This window comes from Ursus arctos, unplaced genomic scaffold (genome assembly GCF_023065955.2).
Source record: "Ursus arctos isolate Adak ecotype North America unplaced genomic scaffold, UrsArc2.0 scaffold_15, whole genome shotgun sequence".
Lineage (NCBI taxonomy): Eukaryota > Metazoa > Chordata > Mammalia > Carnivora > Ursidae > Ursus > Ursus arctos.
Genome location: NW_026622819.1, coordinates 11,381,828 through 11,409,534, shown reverse-complemented (window position 1 = coordinate 11,409,534; position 27,707 = coordinate 11,381,828). Strand labels below are relative to the sequence as shown.

Genomic DNA, 27,707 nt, shown 5'->3' with positions numbered 1-27,707 from the left:
TAGAGAAGCAAGGATCTATTAACTGTGGCAAATCAGAAATTTAGGACATGCTGCGCACAAAGCCTCCACAAAGGAGGACAATGAGCTCAGGAGCGACCAGAGAACTGGAGAATAGGCCTGATTATCTTCTGCAAATCTTGCCCAAATGGAATGTCTCCTACTTTCCTAAATGCCACACTTCTTTATCCTGGAAGACAAGATAATTACATGGCACATATAAAAAGTTGTTGACAGAAACGGCTTCATGGAGAAGGCTGTCACAATACATTACATCTTGGGAAGGTGACGTGAATCTCAGGGGACAGGCAGACGGGAGAGAAGGCAGTGTAAGCACTCGCAGGATCCACGCCCGTGGGAAGATGCCACGCCAGAGATTTACTAATCGTATTCAAGAAATCTGTGCTCTCGAAACCAGCTTCTTCCTTGAACCAGAGTTTTGTGGGCTCTATTCTACTGGCTATTGTAATCATAGCTTTTTAAATCTAAAAAGGAATGTTAACTTGAATATTTACTTAGAAGGTAAAAGAGAAAATGCCTGCAAGGAGCATCTCCCCTGCCAACAGTCAGGTGCAGAAAGCTTCTGTGGGGAAGCCCATATTTCTTCCTTAAAGCTCATGCATGGAAATGGGACATGGTTGCACAGCCACGCCCTGTAATTCATCAGCCTGGATCCGTGCAACGAGAAACAGCTACTCACAATCACTGTACAGAATAAAGAAGGGATGGATGTGCAGGTTAGTAGAGAGGACGTTCTTGGCTCTGTGACACTGCATGCCACATGGATCCGAGTGCGTCCTGACGTGGCGACCGTGGCGCTTGAAACAAAGCCCCAGGCCGGCGGCTCCTACAAGAAGTCTCGCGCCCTGAAGAAGTTTCGCCAGGCTGCGCAACTCACTCCCACCAACTTAATCTGACGTCTCCTCAGGTTCCTCCTTCCCAGAACACCAGCACTCTTCTACACAATTAACCTATATTTAGTACATGTTAAATGAATCCAGCCGTAAGACTTTCACCACTTCCTTCTTGTATCTGTTACTTCATCATACGCCACAACTCGCTGTTTTGAAGAAGCTGATTGTAAGTGTATTAAATAAATAACTAATTCTAGATCTCTAAAGACAATTTTGAATTGATTTTACAAAGGACCCTTCAACATGCAACCCTAAGAAACAAACAACCTTAAGCAACGGCGAAAGGAATTTTCTTCTCCCTAAACCCCAAAATTTGTTTTACTTTTGTGAATATGTTTCAGAAAATGAAATACGGTTTCTGATTAAGCACTAACACTACCTCTGCTCCCATATTTAAGGGATCCTGTCCAAAAGATAACATCAATCTAAAATAGAAACTTGGTTCTCTGCCATGAGCACTTCTCCTGCGATTTGCTTTGCCAGAGAGCAGTCAAGGATGGGGGCGGGCAGCGGGAAAGGGTGGTGAAGGTCACTGCGCTGGGCCTCACTCGCTTGCGCTGCAGCAACACTGACGCTGTGTCCCTTGGGAAGAGCCAGAGAACTTCAGTGAAGGAGGCTACAAACAAGATGTAATCTTGCCTCGATACCAAGGCCGCTGTTTGTCCGGACCAAAGCTGCTGCACAAGGTTTTCAAAAGCCAGACTCCTTATGGAGCCGTCTTATAGTTAAGACCTCTTCTGGCTTAAAATACTATAAAAACAGTCTTGACGAAACAAGGCAGAGGGGCCAGAAGGAGAAGTCCACCCTATGTCTTCAGGTCTAATGCACCCTCCCTTCATTTTATCTGTGGCTGGTTCTCCTCACACAGGGCGGTCCTTCTACCTCCATGGCCTGGTGGTGCACTCCGAGGCAGAGCGAACTTTTAGAACTAGACTGAAATGGTTCACGGGCGTTCTGTGCGATCTGAAATGTCCCTACACACATGGCCGACCATGCGCTAAACTCTAGACCTCCATTACCAACTACTTGGAGCCCAGCACATAACAGTTGTCGCCACATATTTGTGGACAGGAAAGATCAGAGATTTTCACTCTACAGCGAGGGGAACGATGGAAGCGGCCGGGGCTCAGTTCACGGTCAACGACGACGGACAGCTGAATGCCTACTCTGAGCCACGGCAACCGCAGCACACCTGCTGGCAGAATGCGCTTCCAAAGCCAACTGGTGGCTCAAAAATATAGAAGAATCAAGCGGCATTCTTCAAGAGAGGGGAGGGCCCATAAATATTGAGGGCCCGAAAGAAAAGAACAAAGGTATCCTGAAGATGCCAGGAACAGAGGTCATAATTGGAAGGCCCAGGTCATGCCAGTGGATGGAGGACAGCAGGAGCGATGGCTGGGGGACACGTGGGGCTGTGGTCATGTTCAGGGTGGAGCTTGGAGCCCACACCCATGGCGGGTGGCAATGGAGAGAGGACCCCAGAGAGGAGAGGCAGGCAGTGTGCACACAGCTCCCCAGCCTCCAGCCTTGCAGGCCACCTGGTGGTGTTGCTCAACAGTCCAACCTACCTGATGCCCCCATGATGGCTTCTAGTATTTTCTTCCTTCTGTCACCAAGCTGAATTTCACTAACTGCAGGTCTTTGCTTAGACATCAACTACTGCCAGGGAAAACCCTCTAACAGGTGGCCATGCTGACTCATAGGACTTGGTCTGGCTTACTGCCTACCCCCCACCCCCCGCCCAGTGCCCGTCAGAATGCCTGACGCATGGCCAGTATCTGAAAACCAGAGGGAGGGAAAGTGGATACAGAAGTCTGCAAAGTGAACGAAGTGTTTGTATTCAAGGCTTCTTTTGATGCACAGCTCAGATTGGGGGTTGAAGCACTTTTGGTGTAAGGGGAAGAGGGTTGGGCACCCCTTAGAATCCCAGGGACAAAGAGCAGAGATAAGAAAGGACTGGGACTCAGCTGAGTAGGTAGACGTGGGAGCAAACAAGTGCCTGCCTCTCTCCGAACCAGGGGTGAAGAGCAGACCACAGCTCAGGGTGCTACTTTGACCCCTGGCTTACCTTAGAAACCTGCGAGCAGAAATGTTTCCTACAGAGAAAGTCTTCTCAGTCTTGCTGCCCTCTGGGAACCTGTGTTGATGGCTTTGACGGTTGGCTTAGACCAGAGGAAATGAGTTTACCATGAAAAGATAGGGCATTAGTCATAGCAGAGATTTCCTTAATTTGGAATGCAAGGAACCACAGGAACTGGAGGGAGAAGGGTCGACGGGGTGCTGGACACATGAGGACATTCAGTAGACCATCATCCTCCCTACTGCAGGGAGCTCAGGAGGATGTGGGAAGAGGCGAGGGCAGCCCAGCCTACCGTCACGGGGGACCATGCTACTTGAGAGGGTAGCCTCCATCTCCAGAGCCTAGCTGTTTGCAGTTCTGCCTCTTACTTTCTTCAGTGCCTCAAGTCTTGGCTCATATAACACAAATTTCATGTCCATCCCCAAACTGCATTGGCCACAGCAGTAGCTTATCACATGGAAAAAATGAAGGGGGAGATAAGAGCACATTTTCCACATTTCTTCTACAAGAGGAAGACAGAATATTTTCCAACAGGCATGAAGTAGGGACACCACACATAAAACAGACAAGAAAAATACTCCAAAGATAGCATCCTGCTTGTGTCAAGGCTGCTGAACACACCATCTTTTCCTGCTCTTTTCTTGAGATCAGGAAAGCAGAAAGGCTGGGATTGTCTTTTTTACTTTGTATGTGAAGGCATGTAGACATCTACTCTGCATGTGAGGACGTGTAGAGAAGGCATGTAGACATCTACTCTGTACGTCAGGACGTGTAGAGAAGGCATTTTCACTGAACAAGACTTAAGTGTAGACTGTTTTGTTATCCCATAAGTCTGTCCCAGATTCAGTTCCCCACACTAGTGTGTACCTGAACCCTCTGTCATGTAGAATCCACGGACACACGGCCACGGTTTACTCCTCTCTCTCTTGACTTACAGATGAGGCCACATTGTTGGATGTCTACTGATACTCTTCCTTTTATAAGGGAAGAGCCTCTTTCTTTTTTTTTTTTTTTTTAAAGATTTTTATTTATTTATTTGACACAGAGAGAGAGAGACAGCCAGCAAGGGAGGGAACACAAGCAGGGGGAGTGGGAGAGGAAGAAGCAGGCTCCCAGCAGAGAAGCCTGATGCGGGACTCGATCCCAGGACCCTGGGATCACGCCCTGAGCCTAAGGCAAACGCTTAACGACTGAGCCACCCAGGCGCCCCAGAACCTCTTCATTTCTAATAATGTTTTTATACTCTCCAACCTATTTGCTTAATATTAATATTCCTAATATTCGGTTTTCTTTTCATTAATATTTGCCTGGTGGATCTTTCTCTACTAGTTTACATATTTTCAAACTTCTTAGGTATTTATGTTTTAGGTGTGTTCCTGAAAATAATACATAGCATGATTTTTAAGAGATAGAGAATCTTTTGCCTCTTTACAAGTAAAATCTATTTTGCCTTTATTGTAATTACTGATACTTATGAACAAATTACCACATCTTATTCTGTGATTTCTGTCATGATTTTTGTCTTTGTTTCTTTTGCTTCCACCTTACCCATTTCCATGAATTTTTATTCACCCAGTTTTCTGTGTTTCTTTTCCTGCTATGCTTGACACTTCCTATCCCTAGACTTTAAGTGGTCACTCCAAAGTGCTAATGTGCCCCTGAGTCTACGAGAGTCAGGTAAGCAGTACCTCCTCCAGCCTCAGAACTCACTTTCTCCCCCACGTTGAGTGCTCTGGTACTTCCGTGCTGTGCTCTTTTTAACTAACTCCAAATCTACCATCTGTGGTTTAAATGGTCAGTCCTTGGATTTACAAATATATTTACCAATTTCTATGCTCATTCTTGATCCCAGTCCTTTCTTTTCATACTTTCCTTTTTATTAACTAATTCATTTGATAAATATCTGCTGATCACTTAAATATGCCAGGCATTGTTCTAGGCGTCAGTGATAGAGAAGCAAAGAAAACAAAGTCCCTCTTCTTGCAGCATTCACATTATAGTGGCTGCTTCCATTATTCTGACTAAACCGTATGCCTTGGGGCACGTGGGTGGCACAGTCGGTTGAGCGTCTGACTCCTGGTTTTGGCTCAGGTCATGATCTCAGGGCCATGAGATCGAGCCCCATGTCTGGCATGATCATGGATCATGGAGCCTGATTAAGATTCTTTTCCCTCCCCCTCTGCTCCTCCCCCCCACTCATGCATGTGCACTCTCTCTCTCTCTGAAATAAATAAATCTTTAAAAAAAATAAATGACATGCTTTCGTTCTTCTGGTAAGTATCTCGCTCAGTCTTGGTCTACATTTTATCCTCATCATTGAACAACAGTCCTGCTAGATCTGGAATTCCAGGTTCAGGGTTCATTTCCCTTAAGACTATTCTACCAACTTCCAGAATCCATGGTTCCTGGTGAGAAGTGGGCTAACTTTTCTTTTCTTTTTTTTTTTTTTTTTAAAGATTTATTTTTTTTAGAGATAGAAAGTGAGTGGAGGGTAGGGGCAGAGGAAGAAGGAGAACCCCAAGCAGGCTCCCCACTGAGCTCGGAGCCCGACACGGGGCTCGATCTCATGACCCCGAGATCATGACCTGATCTGAAACCATGAGTCGGACGCTCAACCAAGGGTGCCAGCAAGGCGCCCCGAGAAGTCAACTGTCTAATAGTGCTTCTCACAGGGGCTGTTGGGTCATTTCTCTCCTTGTTTTTAAGACTTTGACTTTGATGTTCCTCGGTTTTACAATAATGTGTTTCAGTTTGGATGTATCCTACTGGACAACTTCTTTTTAAAATAACTTTTCCCCTTCACCTCCTTATAACTTCCATATAATACGGAACGGACACACACACAGCGCCACGTTATTGTAATTTTCCCTTTGTTCACTCCACTTTCTTTCAAAACACAAAACAAAAAGCACATTTACCAAATAATAAGTTGTAGGAAGGCCTTGGCCTGAGTGCTTTCCAAGTGCTGCAGCCACACGCACACCTGACTTCCTCTCTAGAAGCCTTTCCTCTGCCTACTTTCCAGATAAGACAGTTAATCTTAGAAATGTGAAGAGACTTTTCCAAATGACACAGCTAGTGAGCATTATAGCCAATGCTTCAACTCCACACAGCCTGTGTCCTAAACACACTACACACCCTGCGTCCTGTTTCTAAGCACATGTATTTGAAAGAACTGGAAGAGGACAAGAAATGCTGGCCCATCATTACAGAAATGCAAGAAGAACCACTACTCTCTGATTATCCGTTGAAATCTCACAAATGAGGCAACAGGCATTGGTACAATAAATACGGCGAAAACATTCAGGGCATTTTTCTGGGTCAAGAACACCTTATTTTATGGTCCAGCCAAGAGACGAAATCATCTTTCTGTGCAGGCAAGGACAGCCTCACTCTCCAATCTGAGCTTTACCTCCTCTGAATCACCTTTGAACATAGCTAGCCAAGAATCACCCATCTCAGATGTGGTTAAAACGAATTCAAAACCAACCACATAGGTATTTATGGGAAAAAATAGCGAAAGCCATGGTTTTACCTGTGCGACTTCTTCAAAATCTTCATGACGTTTCTGCAAAGCTCTGGCCCGATGCAGAGATTTCCCCACACCCGTATGTTTGCTCAGAAATGCTTCTCCATGGTTCTCAATCCAGTCCAGCACCTACAATAAAGTACAGGTATATATGCCATAAAAACAATGTTCTGCCTTGTTTGATGGCGAGGGCTACCCACTGATAGGGGCTGTGGTCAAAACTGTAACAAACAAGAAGCAAAGAAAGGAAAAAAACTGGAAGCAGCTGGACACTAATCTACCACATCTGATCAGCTTCCCTAACGTGATTTTCAACAGCTCTTACCATAAAAGCATAAGTCTGTCTCTGTATAATCATTACGTGCAATAATGATTAAGTCTCATCTCATTTTATACACAATGGAGCATCTAAAACTGAGTAGGTTTTGGGTAAGACAGTGGTTATCAAGCAGTTTAACTTAACATCTTTATAAAGCTCAAAGCTTCACAACTCAGGCAATTCAAGCTTAACCACAAAAGTTAATGTTTTTCTGTCTCTTCTTTAGAACACTGAAAACATATAAATAAAACCTAAGAAAACAAAGCACTTAAATGCCTCCGTCCTGGTCTTTGAGGTAATTTATTCTGTAAACTACTAAGCTGTTGTGAAAGCTAAACATTCCATGAATTTAATTACTTAAAAGTTCTTGCAAGTTGACACCCACCACCTACAGAAAGGGAGCAGAAGTTAAGCACTGCGATCTGATGTTTCTAGGTTCAGAGTCGGTGCTGAGGAGTTCACTGGCTCTCGTACTTGAGAAACCACAGAAAACTGGCATTATCTAACAAAATATTTACACTACCATCAAATGTACACTTGGCTTCTTTCTGATGGGGAAAAGAGAACTAGCAAAAAATAAGTCAGTGACATCTTTTGCTATAAACTAAAACTTTACATACAAGGTATTTAAATATTCAAATACATTTGTTAACACACTGCTGAAGGCCACCTCTCATACTTCGCATTTAGTAACTAAGGTAACGATGCATATGGATCAAAACTATCTCAGACTGAAGAACCAACTGGGGCAGGAACAGCCAGGACAGTGGTCGAGGGGACAATCTGGAAGCAGACCAGGCATGGCACCCCACTAATGGCAAAATAAAAGGGGTCTTAACTTGGGATTCAGTGCTATGAAAAGGATCCCTTGCCCTTTGTTGCCTGCACTAGAGAGAGATCAGCTGTGCTGACAGAACTCTTAAAGAAAAAAAAAGAAAAGAAAAGACAGCTGGTAAGGGCCCGACGTCCAGGGTCTTGTTATCCATCGCTCCAAACCAGCGACCTTCAGAAGCCAAGGGTCTGACCTAGGGCCCTTTCTGCATAGGGTTTAGCAAAGTTAGTAGTACGTGTAACTAAAATAGTTTGCAAACCTGAATAAATCGCTGGTGGTCCTCTTAAAGACCCTGTAGAATTAGCAGAGGTGTGATGCCTTGCGGGGGTGGGGGGGGGGGGACGACAGAGGAGCCAAGCCTTGCGGCAGAGGCTCAGCTAAAGCCACACAGCTACCTTATTGCGAGAGCTCATTTCTGAACCTCTTTTGTCAACACCACCGATCTGCTGGTCCCTCAGGGTCACGCTATCAGAGTGCTTCTTAGTGGATCTACATGTATTCTGTCACCTCACTCCCAGGCCTCCTGAAAGCTCTCTCGTTTCCACCCTCCGTTTCTAGCCCCTGCTGCACACCCAGGGTCTAGCTCTGTGTTCTGGGTGAGTTCTTTATCCCTCCCGGCCTGTAGCTTCCTTGGTTCTCAGTGATCGTAACGGGGAGCTGTGAGGTCTACGACAAGCACGTCACCCCAGCGTGCCGGATATACAGTACGCGCACCATCCCCACCCCTAAACCACAGCCTGTGGCAGAGTTCCATCCGATTTTAAGCTCTTGGGTGGCACAGCTATAATTATCTGTTGCTTTTCAGTTTAATTTTTTTTAAGTAATCTCTACACCCAACATGGGGCTCAAACTCATGACCCCAAGATCAAGAGTCACACGCTCCTCCCACTGTGCCAGCCAGGCGCCCCATCCATTGCTTTTTAGTGTACATTATTGTCCTTTCCTGAGATAAGAGAGAGAGGGCGAGAGGGACTGTGCTTTAGTATTACCATTAGTAAGTAGTACTACATTCACACTTGACTTCAAGGCAGACATAAAGCTGCTGGGTTGTTTACATGAGTCTCTTAATTCCTATTATAAAACACAGATCCTGTTCCATTCCTACAAAATGTCCATTGACAACTTCAAGACGACTCAACCTCAAGGATGGATAGAGTTAAATGGAATGTGCCTCTGGGCATGGGGCCAATAACACACAGGAGACAAGGATCAAATATTTTAAGCTTGAAAAGATCATAAAGATACATAAGTATACCTAGGCTACAGTCTCCCTGCCTACCAGATCTATATGAAGAGCTAAGAGATCTTTCTTTTTAACTACAGTATTTTCTGTATATTCCGCAACTTTACTGTTAATAGAAATTTTAGCCACTGGTAAACAGCAAACCTGATAATTACAAGTCAATATAGACTTGAAATAAGGACACAATTTCAAAAAGTAAAATGTAAACATTATTTGGTAGAAAGGGCTGAGGAAGCAAAATACAGTATTTTTAAAATAATAAAAATTTGGTGTTGAAGCCTAAGAAAAGTCTTTCAGGAAGTGTAAGTTGGAAATTAAAGCTATTACGAACCAACTGTTCAGAGTTACAATTTTTCTTTTATTAGTGGTTCCTTTAGACAGAATTGTAAATACCAGGTGAAATTATATTTCCAACAAACAGGAAAGTAATTCAAAGAAGGTGTACAAACTCTAAGCACTTAAAAAAAAATAGTGGCAGACAATTATGAAATCCAGCTCATACTCAAAACCAAATTCTCCATGAGGCTTTTGCTCTTTTATAAGTCTGAGAACATTTCCCAGATCGCCCAGGAATCCTGAATCGATATAGCAGTCCACAGAGCATTTCAAAGACATGCTTGTGGAATCGTTTCCACTGAAAACATAAAAATACTTGCGGATCAGGGGCTTCATCCACCTAATCCAGCCAGCCACCTCTCTGACCTCGGCTGCAGCCAGCAGCTGTCATTCGTCCTGTGACCCCAACCCCAGAAACAAGGCTGGCACAGGATTCGCCGCTCTGCTGCTAGATTAAAGGAGAAGGACAACAGCGATCCCTTCCCACCGGCTACCTGGCTCCTGGGCAGGACAGCAAAGCCGGGAGGCCAAGGCTACCTCCCTCTCTGCGCAGAGGAAGTAGTGCGAGCTCATTCTTCTGTCCATCAGTGCCCTCTAATGGACACAGTGAGAGCCCCCGGGTCCAGGTCACTCCAAAGTGAGCCACCAACACAACACAGATACCATCTCAGCATCTAAGGCAAAATGCCAGATGGGCAGGAAACCGTCATATTGTTTAGCTTAACTCCCTGCTTGTGATTACAAGACAGATCATGATGATGGCAAGTACGATTATGCTCATTTCTTACCTAATAATTATATCGCTGTCTGGGAACCTGCTGTTGCAGCAAGTGCTGACCCGGGCTGGGTGTACACTAAGCCATCATTCCTCACGGTGAGCTGGGGTAGGGGAGGCACATCATATCCCCATTTCACAGATGAAGACACAGGACCAAGGACCCTCTACTACCGTGTGGAAGAGACAGTCTGGGAACTAAGACCCAGAGGGTCCATTCTCTTAATCTCTGGTCTATACGTCTCTTGAGTCGGCTCAAGTGCCATACAGCTGGCACGATGGGGTCTGGAAGGAAAGAGCTGTTCTTGTTTGCAAACAGCTGGGGGGCTCCTGGGCAAATGACCTCTGCTGAAGCGAGTAGGGTATAATGGACAGCAAACACTACCAACTCTCAGTTCAAGGCTGTGGGAACCAGCTGCTGGTGCCTTCCCACCAACTCACGTAGCAGAGTTCTGGCCGTCTTGTACAAGCTATGTGATTTTCTGTGACCAGCCCCCACGGCCTAATGCTCACTGTTTCCTGGATTACTATTTCTGGTGATTGCTTCTTTAAGAATTTGTGACTAAATACTACACCCCCATCAGAGGAAACTAATTCTCACAAACCTGTATCTCAACAACAGACAGTATAAGGCCAAAGTAAAGACATTTTCCCTTTAAAATGCAACGGTAGGGATGGCTGGGTGGCTCCCTCGGTTAAGTGTCTGCCTTCAGCTCGGGTCATGATCCCAGGGTCCTGGGATTGAGTCCCACATCGGGCTCCTCACTCAGAGGGGAGCCTGCTTCTCCCTCTGCCTACCAATCTCCTTGCTTGTACTCTCTTCTCTCTCTGGCAAATAAATAAAATCTTTAAAAATAATAATAAAGTAAAATGCAGAGGTGTTTATTTCAAATACTGACTGGAGCAGCTTCCTGATATCGTCCCGCATCACATCACTGCCGCCAGCATTATTTACTGAAAGATTATTCCATGTATGTTTGGGAGGGCAACACAAGCAGGTCCATAATCCCTTATCCACAAAAAAGCTGAAATAACTCTGAAATTCTCAGTATTTTTTCAAAACTTGGTCCCAAAAATCCCTTTGGCACCAAGATCCGGTAGTGCAGTCTCTAGTCCTGTACATTTGGCTACAGAAATCTCCATGCTTTCCTTTAGATTATGGGGGGCGGCCCAGACCCCACTACAGTGTCCTCTATCACACACCGTATGAACTCTGTTATCTTCCTAAAGTTTGAAAAACTCTTTTTTTTTTTTAAAGATTTTATTTATTTATTTGACAGAGATAGAGACAGCCAGCGAGAGAGGGAACACAAGCAGGGGGAGTGGGAGAGGAAGAAGCAGGCTCATAGCGGAGGAGCCTGATGTGGGGCTCGATCCCATAACGCTGGGATCACGCCCTGAGCCAAAGGCAGACGCTTAATTGCTGTGCCACCCAGGCGCCCCTGAAAAACTCTTAACCCCAAACACCTCTATCCCCAAGGGCTACAAATGAGAGAGTGGACTTTGATTATTGTCCCTAGTCAACAAGAAATGGGGCTCAGAGAAGTGAAACGACTTGCCCAAGAAAGAAGACTGAGAAAAGAGATTCACATGAAGGTCTTCACAGCCCCAAACTCAGGCTCTAACCCATCATTACATCACATCATGGCTTGTAGATCCTACATGAACACTGTAAAAATATTCTAAAATTAGAGTTCTAGCTCTAGAATAGCTGTTTATAAAAACTAGATAAGACCTTGGACATAATCAAGAACACATGAAGCCAGTCTGGTTTTACTGGGAATTCCGGATCCAAAGAGTATCCAGGGAAAGTATCCAAATATCTCTGAAATCCAGATACCATTTTAAAAAGACATAATCACTGAATTTTTTGTTTTCTGTCATAATAATGAGAACTCCTTCAAAGTCATGTTTATTCAGTTTACAACACACAAACACATGAATCAAGTGAAAAACCAAGATAATTCTAAAATACCCTAAACATGTTCTTTTTTAATATAAAATCAGATTTTTCCAGTGGCAAAATATTAATTTCCTCCCTGCACATCCCCTATAAAGCGAGAATTAACTGAGTTTCATTTAGTTACTTCCTTGTTCGACCGCTGTTGGTTTTCATTTAAATCACCGGGGATGCCAATCTTGAAACAGACTGTGTTTCCGGGGCTATCTATTTATTTTTTTTCCCATTGCCATTTTTAAGTAAGTGCTCCTGAAACAATCATTTAGATCAGAGCTTTCTTGATTATCAAATCAACAGTATTTTAACGATTATAACAAAGAATGAGTGATTAAGTAACATCACTGCAAATCTACTAAAGGGAAGCAGAAGACCAAAAAGGAGGCCTTCGCTTAGAGAATGTTTTTATGAAAGCCTGGTGTTTAGCACTGCCCTGAGGCTATCCAATATTATGCTATTAATGAAATTTGCCCACAAAGTTAAAATCACAAAAGAAGGATACTCTGAGTTTATATTATTGAATTCCGCATACACATCCTCTCTCAGGATGCCTGGTACCTTTTTCCGGAAGCAAAGAGCATATTTTACCCGAAACCAGCATCCTCGTTCATGTTCTTCCCTTTCTGGTAGAGGCCAGGCTCGCTGACCACCTGCATGGAGAAGAGCAGGAGGAGGACACAGCCCGGGGCAACTGTGAGGGGCTGGACTCAAGCCGCTAGAAGCCACAAGTGAGTGCAGAGGGGTTCTCTCCCCTGCCTTCTCCGCCCCCACTTACCCACTCCCGAGGGGATTAACTGAACCTCTCACAGTGGTGAGCAACTGCAGCTTCTAGACGCCCTTCCCCAGCATGAAAAGCCCCACTTCAATATTCCTTCCTAAGCAACATATCAATTTAATTTTGCTCTTTGGCTCAGAAGCGAACCACCCTCCTCAGGTGGAGAGCAGTGAAGCAGTTAGAAAACCACCAGGCTTCCTGGAGCTTCGGTCAAGTCACTGGACTTTTTCCAGGCTCAGTTCTGTTAACTGGAAAACAAGGAGCTTAGCTTGAGAGGATCACGAGGGCCTTGGCTCTAAATTCTATGATCTGCACAGCACAACTTCCACAGTGAAACGAGAGACGCAGGTCAACACACATCTGTGGGCTTTTGGGGCCTGAGGGAAGAAGTGGGAACTTTTCAGGTCCGGCATGTACAGTTGCCTGACAATAATAACAGTCCTCCATTTCTTTATTTCTCTCCACTGGAGCCAAGAGCTGTTTCTTCATTCATTGTATTCCAAACCCAGAATTAAGTTAGCCCTAAAAATCTATAGAATTATTCTTAATATGGAAAGATCTTCTGTAAAAAATATGGTTTCTAGAACATTCTGAAGTATACTAAGCCTAATGCTCACTTGGAAAAATAACCTATTTAAACAAACAAAAAACCTCAGCAAGTTACACAAATGTATAGCAAATATTACAGCAAATGTGTGCTACAGAACCACATTGTCCTGTGTTGCAAGAGTTACTTTTTTAAAAAAAAGATTTACTTATTTTGAAAGAGAGAGATGGAGGGAGAGAAGGAGAGGGAGAGTTTGAGCACAGGGATGAGGAGAAGAGGGAGAGAGAGAATCTCAAGCAGACTCTCTGCTGAGTGGGGAGCCTGACTCAGGGCTCAATCTCACAACTCTGAGATCATGACCTGAGCTGAAATCAGAAATCAGATGCTTAACTGACTGAGCCACCCAAGCACCTCAAGAGCTACTTTTGCTTAACTAATCTAAGTGCATTTGCAATGTCAGAACATGTGCTCCATGTACACTTTCTTAGCTAGAAGGGAACGTAGGTGAAATCAATGAAGAAGGGCTCACAAAGGGCTTGGTGGGGATTAAAGACCTAAATGTGAGACCTGAAACCATAAAAATCCTAGAAGAGAGCATAGGCAATAATTTCCCTGACACCAGCCATAGCAACATTTTTCTAGATGTATCTCCTGAGGCAAAGGAAACAGAAACAAAAATAAACTATTGGGACTTCATCAAAATAAAGAACTTCTGCATAGTGAAGGAAACAATCAACAAAACTAAAAGGCAACTTACTGAATGGGAGAAGATATTTGCAAATGACATATCTGAGAAAGGGTTAGTATCCAAAACACTTAAAGAACTTAGACAATTTAACACCCAAAAAACAAATAAGCCAATTAAAAATGGGCAGAAGATATAAACAGACATTTCTCCAAAGAAGACATCCAGATGACTGACACATGAAAAGACGCTCAACAACACTCATCACCAAGAAAATACAAATCAAGATTACAATGAGATATCACCTCACACCTGTCAGAATGGCTAAAATCAAAAAACACAGGAGACAACAGATGTTGGCGAGGATGTAGACAAAGGAGAACCCTCTGCACTGTTGGTGGGAATGCAAACTGGTGCAGCCACGGTGGAAAACAGTACAGAATTTCCTCAAAAAGTTAAAAATAGAACTACCCTACCATCCAGTAATCACACTACTTGGGTATTTACCCAAAGAATACAAGAACACTAATTCAAAGGGATACAAGCACCCTGATGTTTATAGCAGCATTACTTATAATAGTCAAATTATGGAAGCAGCCCAAGTGTCCACTGATAGATTAGTAAAGAGGTGTAATGTGTGTGTGTATATATATAATGGAATATTATCCAGCCATAAAAAGGAATGAAATCTTGCCATTTGCAATGACATGGATGGAGCCAGAAAGTATAATGCTAAGTGAAATAAGTCAGTCAGAGAAAGACAAATACCGTATGTTTTACTCATGTGGAATTTAAGAAACAAATGAGCAAAGAAAAAAAAAGAGAGAGAGAGAGAGAGAGACAAAGCAGAAAGAGACTCTGAACTACAGAGAACAGACTGATGGTTACCAGATGGGAGGTGGGTGGGGGGATGGGTGAAAAAGGTGATGGAGATTGAAGAGCACACTTATCGTGATGAGCTCTGAATAATGTATAGAACTGCAGAATCACTCTATTGTACACCTGAAACTAACAGAACACTGTAAGGTAACTATACTGGAATTAAAATTAAAAACTTAATAAAAAAAAGAGGAGTTGGCGGAATTTTAAAATTTTATATGATCTACCTACCCATCTATCATCTAAAAATATTTAAATCACCAGTTCTCATGGTTATTACCCTAGTTTTAATTACGTAAGTACATGAAATTTCTTAAGGAAAACAAAGAAGCTAAGGAAGGAAAAGAAGGAGGAAGGTGGTAGGTAGGTTATTATTCATATAAATAGTCTCCCCTTGGATATTCCCATGAAACTCCAACCAAACCATCATTCTATCAATACCAGCTCATCTATTTACCTTTCCCATTCTTGGTTTGGAAATGAATATAAAGAGTCCAAAGTTGTCCATCCCCCCCAAATCTTCCTATGTCCAGATCTTAATCGGGGATACTGAAGTTATCATGTATAAGGTAAGTCTAGTTACTGAACTGTGTAAAGGCACATGCATGCAATATCCCCTGTCCAGCTAATCCCTGGGCATTTTCCACTTTGGGGCCCCAGGCAATGTGGCTGGCACTCAATAAAAGGGGGCTGGGGTTTGCTGGGCTCTGCCGCTCCTTAGTGCAGGAGTCCTCAAGGGCTTGATGACCTTTGCTCCCTACTCACTTCTGATTTACCCCAGTCCCCTGGGCTCCAGCTCCCCGTCCTGACGGCTCACAGTGCCAGCTCATGTATCCTGCAGTCCTGTACTCTATCTGCTTTGGGGGAAGAAATTCATCCATTTCCCACCCTTTGAACTCCCACTGTTGACTTTCAGCTCCTTCTGAGCCTGGTTACTAAGATCACCCTCACAGTCAAGTCTCTCCCGTGTTCATTACCACAAAAGGTAATTAAACCTGGCTCTAAAGCCACCAGGAAGAGCAGCATCAGCCTCCATCAGTCCCCAGCAGCTTCCCGATTCCTCCCCAAACACTTACCCTCCAGTACTCCCTAATTCCAATGGAGAAGCTCTCAGAAAAGATGGCAATCCTCTAACCATTCTTATCACCAGCCACAATCAAAACTGTGAGCGTGGGAATGTAAACAGAAGAAAGTGTTAAGTAGCTAGGGCTATATAATGATTCTGGTGAGTGGGACGAGAAAAACCCAACCTCTTGACTTAAATTAATGAGCAAAGACAATGAGGTTCAGAAACCTTGAGTTAAAAGCTAGGTCCCTGTAGGTGACACCAACCAAGAACTCCTAAGTCAAGCATCAACGAGATGGCTTTTAGCAGCGTAAGGATAACAGCCTCGGACCCAAGACAAACCTGTAAACTAGCTTCTCTGTGCACTGGAAACCTCCTCCTTTGCCTTTATGGCATATCCTGACTTCCCTCCCCCTGCTGCATTTAAGATCCTCATTTTGCATTCAAGTGGCCAAAATCTGTACCAGGAACCTTGCCACATTTGTACAATTCCCGTGCACTGAAACGATCCCTTCCTTCCTCCGTCACTCCTGATTCCCCAATATCAAGCAAAACTCCTATTCCTTCAAGCAGATCTCCTAGTTAGATCACTTGTTTCCAATATAAGGCCAACCCACCCCCATTCCAGAATAAATGAAGAAACTTTTAGCCCAAAACAATCTTTAATTAGCAAAGTTGGATAATTCCTTAAATGTCTTCATCTATCCATTCATTCACTCATTAGACAAATATTGAACTGAATCCCAGGCACTTGGGAAACACCAGTGAATAAAATACAGATCACTGCCCCATGGACCTCACACTTCTGCTCTCCAAGACTTCTCCATGACAAGCACGGATGTCCACAATAGGACTCAGCCTGTCTCCTCAATTGGAGTCTCGCTCCCTCCAACTCTCCACACGGCCACCAGGGCAAGCTTTCTAACACGTGCAGGACCCTGTCCTGCACCCCCACCGCCCAGAGTATTGAGTCGAAATGCACATGGCACAGGCCCCGCCTGGTGTGAACTCCACGTAGTGCAGTGGGGGAAAACAGTAGCTCAACAGGTTGGCTGTGAGAGTAGGAGAGGAGAGAAACATACACGTTAGTAAGCACGTGAAGCACCCAGATGCCATCTACGTGTTTCACAGCCACTCGCAAGTCTCTCCAGGCCCTGGCACCCATTTACAGGACTCAGGCGAGGCCCACCATGTCCCTTCAATGGCAAACCCACGCTTACAGAAACAAGTCGCAAGCTTTCATCATGAGGTCACCTTTCACCACCTGCCCCATCTCACACCTCCATCCCTCTCCATTCTGCCCACGCCAGGCTGCCTGCTGCTCTTTGGACAGGCCCTGCCCGTCTGGGTCTTGAATCTCACCGCAGTTCCCGTTGCCCAATCCTCAACCTGCTGACTTTCTACCCACCCTTCAAAGAGCAGCTCAAACCCTACCTCTCCCATGAAGATTTTCATGGCACCCAGGCAGCTGGGACTTGCACCTCTACTACGGCACTCTTATTTTCCCTGTATACCACACCTTGACACTTGAGATGGATACAGGCAAAGCTTTCTGGAGCCCCCACATTTGCACAAATCATTAAAGCATCAATATTCACCCTTAAAATGCATGTGCAGGGTAGGCAGATAACACGGAGGAGGGCGGCTATTTGTACTCACTCCCTCACTCCAGCTAACACCTTTCAGAGGCATGACTCACGTTCACGCCTTAACGAAATTACACCTGACAATAACCAAAGACATTCAACACTAAATCTGAACATGGTATGGTATAATTTATTAGACTATCAAATGATCTACTTTTACTAGATTACAATTCCTCGAGAAAAGGAGCTTTGACGTCTGCAATACAGTTACCTCTGTATCTGAGTGTCACACGTGAGAGAGATTTTGGAAAAAAAGAAATGAAATGTGGATGAGACGAATCTAGAGGATACTGGATTTGTTTCGCTGTTTTCTCAGAATATTAGTTAATGGCCCCACATCAACTGGAAGGCATTCTTGCAAGAAACAGCTCTAAGGGGGTGACGCTCATACATACGAGGGGCGACCAGGGTGGGGCCAGGAGGCTTTTTTAGGAGATCTCCCTGCCTAAGGGGCTTCTTTGGGGAGGGCAGAAAGGGAATCCTGGGGCCCTTCCACCTCACCCAACACGCTGGAGTAACTAAATGGCCCCCGATGTGAGAGGCAGGCAGACTGAACGGGCGAGCACACCACTGTGGGCTCCTTCCACACGTATCACCCCACCTGAACGGGTTCAGCCACAATGATGCTGTTAGAGCAAACCTCAGCGTACCCTAAACTGAAGATCGCCGCTCAGCGGTAACACAACCAAACACCCACGGAGGGCTGCTCTAACAGTGAACATAAGGCAGTGGGAATACATCTATTACTTGATCATCGAGAAAGAGTATTCATTTTAAGGGAACAATGACAAAGGTTTCTACTTGTCAGCAGGGAGCGTGTGCGTTTGAGTCAGTCATTCCAGCCCCCTCCTCCAGCCTTTGATTTGGACAAGCGGTAAGGGACCATGCACCGGTGGCCTCACCCACCCTAGCGTCTGGGTATCTGAAACACCTTCCATATAGAAATCATAAAATTCCCTTTGCTTGTGAAAGAAAAAAAAAAACTAGACACTAAACCAAAATTATTCATAAGTCGAAGACCAAACTCCTCATGCCATTCTCCCACTGCCCCCCGCCCTCCTGGAGAACATGCTGCTGACACTCTGGCTTCTGTCCTTTCAAAGAGTTTTCCACAGACAAGCATGTACTCTGTGGGAGGGCTGTTTCCATAAAAACGTCATCATTCCATACCCATTATGTGGTTGGTTGCTTTTCTTTTTTCTCAGCAGTATTTACAGATGCTTTCTCATCACTCAAAACAACCAAGCAAAAACCACCTGTGGTATCTAGTTGACTTACATTTCTTGTGGATTTTGTGTTCATCTTTACAAATTTACCTTCTGCTGACAATGTCTTTCTAAAGGACTACTATTTTTTCCCATTTATTCTCAGCTTACCTCTCCTAGTCTAAGCTCAATATAGCAAAAATTTCCACATGTTATAATTGCTTGCGTTTCAGAAACACATTTTTGGTTCTGACATCCTATGGACTCCTTCGAGGTAAAGTGCTTGCTTTGCGTAATCTTATCAACTTCAGTTCTTGCCCCACAAGTCAAGCCTACACAGCAATTTCCTGTTTGCATAACAAGTCCAGACCATTCCAGATCATTTAATCAAAAGAACGTTTCCCTTAAAGAGCAATTATCTATTTTCTATGGAATGCTAATAGGACCATGTATGCATGATGTGTATTGCAAAACACTTTCTCCTGCTGACATCCAACCCAACCTACTGATGTTTGAGGGAAAAAAATGTAGCTTAAAGAACTGGTCTCACAATTATCATAATTACCTTTCCACATATAAAACGTAATGTTTGCTGTTTTCAAATTCAAGGGCATGAAGTACTTGGTGCCAAATTAGATGGCTAGACTCCTCAGCCTATTCCCAAAGGTGCCTCTCCCCGCCATAAACTGTCCAGTGGCTTATTCTCATGTGCCTGGTGCCCCGTGGAGCCCTCAGAGTTGGGGTGACAGGGGAGGGAGAACCCCTGCTGCTGCTTCAGACACAAGTCCAGAAGGCGTGCTGGTCCATGGGTTTGTAATGAACACCTGATCCAAGGGACAGAGAGATGAATGGGGAAATCCTTTAATACTGAAACTATTAACATTTCGTGGTTTGTGGAAGTTTTTAGACAATTAGGAGAAGCTAATATTCACGCTTTCAACCACAGCACCTCTTTTCTCACAAATATCTTCCTGACATTGACTCCCCCTCTATATTCTTTCCCTGGCAATTATTCTCTTTGATTAAAATAGCATTGGAAAGAGACATGAAAAACATCAAAATGATCGTTTCTGAGGCACTTGGTATATGCAACCTTCAGAAAATTCAAAACCTATAAGTAGAATCAAAGCACTGTATGGGAATATTAAAAATTATAGAGCAATTTAAAGTATTCCGAACTCACCAGACTCACATTACATGAAGAATGAGGGTCAATAAAATACAGAGAATCTACGTGTTCGTCGGAACACAGTGTGACTCTCCACAGTCCCAGCCCACTGAGCGGGAAAGCCTACTGGCCTTCAGATGACACGCGGGGAGAGTGAAATCTGAATCCGTAGGTGTCTGAGCAACGCTCCTGGTCTCTTGGGTGCTCAGGCAAGAGAGAGGTTTTGTTCCAGACCTAACTCCGGGACAGCACGCCAACTCCCAGAATCCCCTCAGCCGCAGCATTCACACCTCATCCACACCCTTGTTGCCCTCTCTTTTAGGGCAAGGACACAACTATTATCTTGTTTATCACTAAAGCTGTACCATATTTTATACGCTACTGCAGCTTTAATCCTCAAAACCCTGGCAGCAGGCCAATCTTCTTTACTCCTTAATAGGGGCATGAATGTATGGGGACTGGACTTACTCTTATTTTTGCTGACAATAACAAACAAGAGGAAAACTGCTTAGAAAATGATAGTTATAAAATTCCACTTTTTGTGAACTAGACTAATATCTGTTAAGCACCTACTGTGCACCACGGACTGCACTATCGACCAAGTGGGAAGAGAAGCAAGGTTGGCTTACTGCTTCAGTAACCAGAGAACAGACAAATGCTAAATTGTAACCGAACCAGGTAAAGCACCTCTGGCGTTATACTCACCAATAAATGTAAGTGGGGACGACCTGTCTCAAGAACACACCTCAGAGCCTCCAGCGGAGGCCCTGCACCGCCTCACGTGTTCTGCCGATGTGAGCTAGCGGCCAGCAGAAACCTGTGCGTGCATTCTCAAAACCATGGTCGCTCACGGAAAGCAAAGCAGCCGCACGTGTGTGTGTGTGTGTGTGTGTGTGTGTGTGTGTGCGTGCGCGCGTGTGGGCGTACACCACCCACATGTGATCCTTCCATTCCCCCTGGCTTTATCAGCTACTCAGTCTCTCAGCACAGATCCACCAGGGGTGACACGTGCTCACTGAAACTCCCAACTCCATCCCCATGCAGCAAAGCAGGCCTGGGACTGACCTGCTGCACGTCTTGCTGGAACACACACAGCTGCAGCCGCTGGTGGAGCCGGACCTTGCGGTGCTGCCAGATGTTTTCCAGCTGCCGCTGGTGGTGCAGCACCTCGTGGATGACATCCAGGACATGGTGCACAGCCTTGGAGTAGTTGGCGGAGGCCGTCAGGGAATCGGAGCTGCCGGGAGTCAGAGGCCGCTGGAGCTTGTCAAGGAGCGACTTCCCATCCTGGCTCACCTTCCGACAAAACAGACGGGCGATTAGCCACGGTTCGCGGCTTGACCCAGGCCGTGATCCCTGTGCTCGGAGGGGTGCGTGTGCATGCGTGTGTACACACTCACACCCCACACACATACACACTCTCACACAAATATGAACAGTTTTACTCAAAGGCATATTTTATAAAGAACAAAATTTAAAACAAACCCCTCAGTTCTCCAGCGATGCCACAGGACCAAATGTGGTAAAACACTGAGTTAAAAAAAAGGAATGTTCATTCTCATACAGGATAGTAGGTGCCATTCTTAATGAATAAACATAGTATCTCGCTATATCTGGCATATGACAGTTGATATAATTAAAATTTAGATGTAATAATTTTCCCTTAAGATATTGTTAGAATTAAACAATCACAGTGGAGCAAAATTTTAACACTGAATCTCAAAACCTCAGTTCAAAAAATACTATCTAACCTTTGGTAAAGAATACATACTTAAACTTTCTGATTTAGTTGGATAGCAATTTTACTTCACAGGATAAAAATTTTAAAGTGCCATTTTACTTGATTCACAAACTTAAAGAAATTTTAATTGAAATGCCATCATTTTTTAAAAGAGATTTCAATATTATTTCTATCTTATGGCACCTAACTACCAAATTACAATGAAATGAAAGCACTCGGACTAGCCAACAAAATAAGCAAAGGTAAAAGTGGAATATGGAAAGAAAAGCACTATGTATTTTTCATATTTAAGTGATTCTTGAGATTTATAAAGGACTATGCCAGATGTGGTAGAAAAAAATATGGCATCAGACAATACAAAAGACACATGGCCCATAACATAGCAAGGCTGTGATTCAGGGGGCTTCTCGAGTCAGCCCCACCACCATGATCCCTGTGCTCAGACACTTCTGAGTCTGAAAACCTCACTGGGTTTCTACAGAAAGGAAGAGCAAATGGGAGCCTTGTGAACAGACACAAGCAGGGTTCAGAGGCAAACCCACAGAAGAGGGAGGAGGATGAGAGCTGGACAGACCAACACGGGAAGCCCATAGCAACCAGAAGGCCATGGAATTTCCTTCCAGGGTCTTACAACTTTCAGTCATGTTGGAATGGAACATGTTTGATTTCCCAGACCTGATTCTGAGACCTCTGTGGGAAGTGCTGACTAGTCCTCATGAAGGCTGATTGTCAGCCTTCATAGATTAAGACAGATTGAACATGTCAAGAAAGCAAAATGTCAGAAACAGCCAAGGTGACATAACCAAAGAAAACAGGTGAAAAAGAAACCAACTAAACGATGTAGTATCAGGCCTGTATAAAAACAAAAATAGTGAGAATTTAAGTCTTCTAAAACAGATACTTGCTCCCAGGAGTTGCTGAATTTTCGATACAATGGGCATTTTTGATACAATGACTTTGGAGAGTGAAGCACCCATGACACATTTGGGAAGGGACTCATTGTGAAGGATCCAGAGAAGCAGGATATTTCCTCAAAATGAAGACCTGTCCTGCTCAATTATCTGAGCTAGGCTCTATTTAACATAGACACATGAAGGTTCTTCCTCCTCCTCACCTTTTTTTTTTTCCTACTTTAACATACACTGATTTTTCCAGGAATGCAATTACCATGTTAATCAAAGTAAAGTAGTGCCTGGTTTTCTTTGGAACTTTGTAAGAGTGGCTTACCATCTCAAAGTAGCAGCATGATAATACCATTCTCTGTATTGGAGTCACCAATATAACACACATCTGACCTGCATTTGCTATATTCGTAACAATTTTTTATCTATGGCCAACATTGATAAAAAATCTGAATATCTAATTTTTTCTTATATTGTGCGTGTCCTTAGGCATTTATAGGAACACATTTTATTATAAATCACTTTTGTCTCTAATTTACATTGTAACATGTATGTGATTTACCTATATATATACATATAAATTTTATGTGACGACAGATTACTCATACATTTTATTCTAGTAGGCATCAGAAAATGTTTTGTTGAGAGATAAGGAGAAGATGGTGGAGGAGTAGGGGACCCTTTTTCAGCCGGTCCCCTGAGTCGAGCTGGATAGGTACCAGACCAGCCTAAATAACCACGGAATCAGCCTGAGACGTAGGAAGATACATCTGGATCTCTACAAATGAACATCTCCAGCACTGAGTATTGAGATAAATAAATAAATAAAATCTTTAAAGAAGAAGCCCACATCCCTAAGATCCCTATAAAACAAGGGGCACGGCCTGGGACCCAGTCAATAATTTGGGCTCTGGACAACCCCGCAACCTCTCCTCATCAGAATGACAAGTAGGAGAAGCCCCCCACCAGCAAAGAAAAGACAGTGAGTCTGTGGCCTCTGCCACAGAAATAATGGATATGGATGTAACCAAATTATCAGAAATGGACTTCAGAGTAACAATGCTCAAAATGATGAGTCGAATTGAAAAAAGTATTAACGAAAAGGTTACTGAGAATACAGAATCCCTAAGGACAGAAATGAGAGCGAATCTGACAGATATTAAAAATTCTATGAGCCAAATGCAGGCAAAACTAGAGGCTCTGACGGCCAGGGTCACCGAAGCAGAGGAACGTATTAGTGAATTGGAGGATGGGTTACTAGAGGAAAAAATGAAAATAGAAGCTGGTCTTAAAAAAATCCACGCCCACGAATGTAGGTTACGGGAGATTACTGACTCAATGAAACGATCCAATGTCAGAATCATCGGCATCCCCGAGGGGTGGAGAAAAACAGAGGTCTAGAAGAGATATTTGAACAAACTGTAGCTGAAAACTTCCCTAATCTAGTGAGGGAAACAAACATTCGTGTCCAAGAGGCAGAGAGGACCCCCTCCCAAGCTCAACTACGACAAACCTACGCCACGTCACGTCATGGTGCATATTCGCAAATATTAGATCCAAGGATACAGTATTGAAAGCGTCCAGGGCAAAGAAATTTCTCATGTACCAAGGCAAAGGCATCAGAATTACGTCAGACCTGTCTACACAGACCTGGAATGAGAGAAAGGGTTGGGGGAGCATATTTAAAGCTCTTTCAGAGAAGAACATGCAGCCAAGGATCCTCTATCCAGCAAGGCTGTCATTCAGAATTGATGGAGAAATAAAGACATTTCAGAATCGCCAGTCATTAACCAACTTCGTAACCACGAAACCAGCCCTACAGGAGATATTAAGGGGGGTTCTATAAAGGTAAAAAGGCCCCAAGAGTGATACAGAACAGAAAGTCACAGCCAATACAAACAAAGACTTTACTGGCAACATGGCATCATTAAAATCATATCTCTCAGTACTCAGTCTTAATGTGAATGGCTTAAACGCTCCCATAAAACACCACAGGGTTGCAGACTGGATAAAAAGAAATGACCCATCCATTTGCTGTCTACAAGAGACTCATTTCGAACCCAAAGATGCATTCAGACTGAGAGTAAGGGGATGGAGTACCATCTTTCACGCAAATGGACCTCAAAAGAAAGCTGGGGTAGCAATTCTCATATCAGATAAATTGGATTTTAAACTATAGACTATAGTTAGAGAAGCAGAAGGGCACTATGTTATTCTTAAAGGAAGTATTCAACAAGTGGATATGACAATTATAAATATATATGCCCCCAACAGGGGAGCAGCAAGATACACAAGCCAACTCTTAACCAGAATAAAGAGACATATACGTAAAAATACATAAATAGTAGGGGACCTCAAAACTCCACTATCAGAAATAGACAGAACACCCTGGCAAAAACTAAGCAAAGAATCAAAGGCTTTGAATGCCATACTCAACGAGTTGGACCTCATAGATATATATAGAACACTACACCCCAGAACCAAAGAATACTCATTCTATTCTAATGCCCATGGAACATTCTCAAGAATAGACCATGTTCTGGGACACAAAACAGGTCTCAGCCAGTACCAAAAGGTTGAAATTATCCCCTACATAATCTCAGACCACAACACTCTGAAATTGGAACTCAACCACAAGGAAAAATTTGGAAGAAACTCAAACACTTGGAGACTAAGAACCATCCTGCTCAGGAATGACTCGATAAACCAGGAAATCAAAAATCAAATTAAACAATTTATGGAGACCAATGAGAATGAAAATACAACAGTCCAAAACCTATGGGATACTGCAAAGGCAGTCCTAAGGGGGAAATACATAGCCATCCAAGCCTCACTCAAAAGAATAGAAAAATCTAAAATGCAGTTTTTATATTCTCACCTCAAGAAGCTGGAAGAGCAACAGAGGGACAGGCCTAACCCATGCACGAGGAAGCAGTTGACCAAAATTAGAGCTGAAATCAATCAAGCAGAAACCAGAAGTACAGTAGAGCAGATCAACAGGACTAGAAGCTGGTTCTTTGAGAGAATCAATAAAATTGACAGACCACTGGCAAGACTTATCCAAAAGAAAAGAGAAAGTACCCAGATTATTAAAATTATGAATGAAAAAGGAGAGGTCACCATGAACACCATTGAAATTGGAAGGATTATTAGAAATTTTTATCAACAGCTATATGCCAATAAACTAAGCAATCTGGAAGAGATGGAATCCTTCCTGGAAACTTATAAACTACCAAGATAGAAACAGGAAGAAATTGATTTCTTAAACAGGCCAATTAATTATGAAGAAATTGAGTCAGTGATAAACAACCTTCCAAATAACAAAACTCCAGGCCCGGATGGTTTTCCTGGGGAATTCTATTAAACATTCAAAGAAATAATAATACCTATTCTCCTAAAGCTATTTCAAAAAATAGAAACAGAAGGAAAGCTACCAAACTCATTCTATGAGGCCAATATTACCTTGATCCCCAAACCAGGCAAAGACCCCCTCAAAAAGGAGAATTACAGACCGATTTCCCTAATGAATATGGACGCCAAAATCCTCAACAAGATACTTGCTAATAGAATCCAACAGTACATTAAAAGGATTATCCATCACGATCAAGTGGGATTCATACCTGGGATGCAAGCGTGGTTCAATATTCGCAAATCAATCAGCGTGATACATCATATCAACAAGAAAAGACTCAGGAACCATATGATCCTCTCGATTGATGCCGAAAAAGCATTTGACAAAATACAGCATCCTTTCCTGATTAAAACCCTTCAGAGTGTAGGAATAGAGGGTACATTTCTCAATCTCATAAAAGCCATCTATGAAAAGCCTACTGCAAATATTATTCTCAATGGGGAAAAGCTGGAAGCCTTTCCCTTAAGATCAGGAACTCGACAAGGATGCCCACTCTCGCCACTATTATTCAACATAGTACTAGAAGTCCTTGCAACAATCAGACGACAAAAAGGGATCAAAGGTATTCAAATCGGCAAAGAAGAAGTCAAAATGTCTCTCTTCGCAGATGACATGATACTCTATATGGAAAACCCAAAAGAAGCCACTCCCAAATTATTAGAAGTTATAGAGCAATTCAGTAACGTGGCGGGATACAAAATCAATGCTCAGAAATCAGTTGCATTTCTATACACAAATAACGAGACCGAAGAAAGAGAAATTAGGGAATCCATCCCATTTACAATAGCACCAAAAACCATATGTTACCTTGGAATTAACTTAACCAGAGACGTAAAGGACCTATATTCTAGAAACTATAAATCACTCTTGAAAGACATTGAGGAAGACATAAAAAGATGGAAAGATATTCCATGCTCATGGATTGGAAGAATTAACATAGTTAAAATGTCCATGCTACCCAGAGCAATCTAGACTTTCAATGCTATCCCGATCAAAATACCAAGGACATTTTTCAAAGAACTAGAACAAATAGTCCTTAAATTTGTATGGAACCAGAAAAGGCCCCGAATCTCCAAGGAACTGTTGAAAAGGAAAAACAAAGCTGGGGGCATCACAATGCCAGATTTCGAGCTGTACTACAAAGCTGTGATCACAAAGACAGCATGGTACTGGCACAAAAACAGACACATAGACCAATGGAACAGAATAGAGAGCCCAGAAATGGACCCTCGGCTCTTTGGGCAACTAATATTTGATAAAGCAGGAAAAAACATCCGGTGGGAAAAAGACAGTCTCTTCAATAAATGGTGCTGGGAAAATTGGACAGCTACATGCAAAAGAATGAAACTTGACCACTATCTCACACCATACACAAAAATAAACTCCAAATGGATGAAAGACCTCGATGTGAGACAGGAATCCATCAAAATTCTAGAGGAGAACATAGGCAGCAACCTCTACGACATCGGCCAAAGCAACCTTTTTCATGATACATCCCCAAAGGCAGGAGAAACAAAAGATAAAATGAATTTATGGGACTTCATCAAGATTAAAAGTTTCTGCACAGCCAAGGAAACAGTCAGAAAAACTAAGAGGCAGCCCACGGAATGGGAGAATATATTTGCAAATGACACTACAGATAAAGGACTGGTATCCAAGATCTACAAAGAACTTCTCAAACTCAATACACGAGAAACAA

The 27,707-nt window shown here is 43.4% G+C and overlaps 1 protein-coding gene across 4 annotated transcripts in view; it reads right to left on the bottom strand.

The window, feature by feature from the left end:
• TRIO (trio Rho guanine nucleotide exchange factor) overlaps positions 1-27,707 on the bottom strand; it is a 347,980-nt gene that overhangs the window by 159,999 nt on the left and 160,274 nt on the right. For all 4 annotated transcript variants that reach the window (XM_026506706.4, XM_044386996.3, XM_044386995.3 and 1 more), the window contains exons 9-10: positions 21,019-21,249; positions 6,527-6,649 (exon numbers count right to left, since the gene is read on the bottom strand). In XM_026506706.4, the coding sequence (XP_026362491.2) occupies positions 6,527-6,649; positions 21,019-21,249 (354 nt within the window). The remainder of the gene's footprint in view (positions 1-6,526; positions 6,650-21,018; positions 21,250-27,707) is intronic.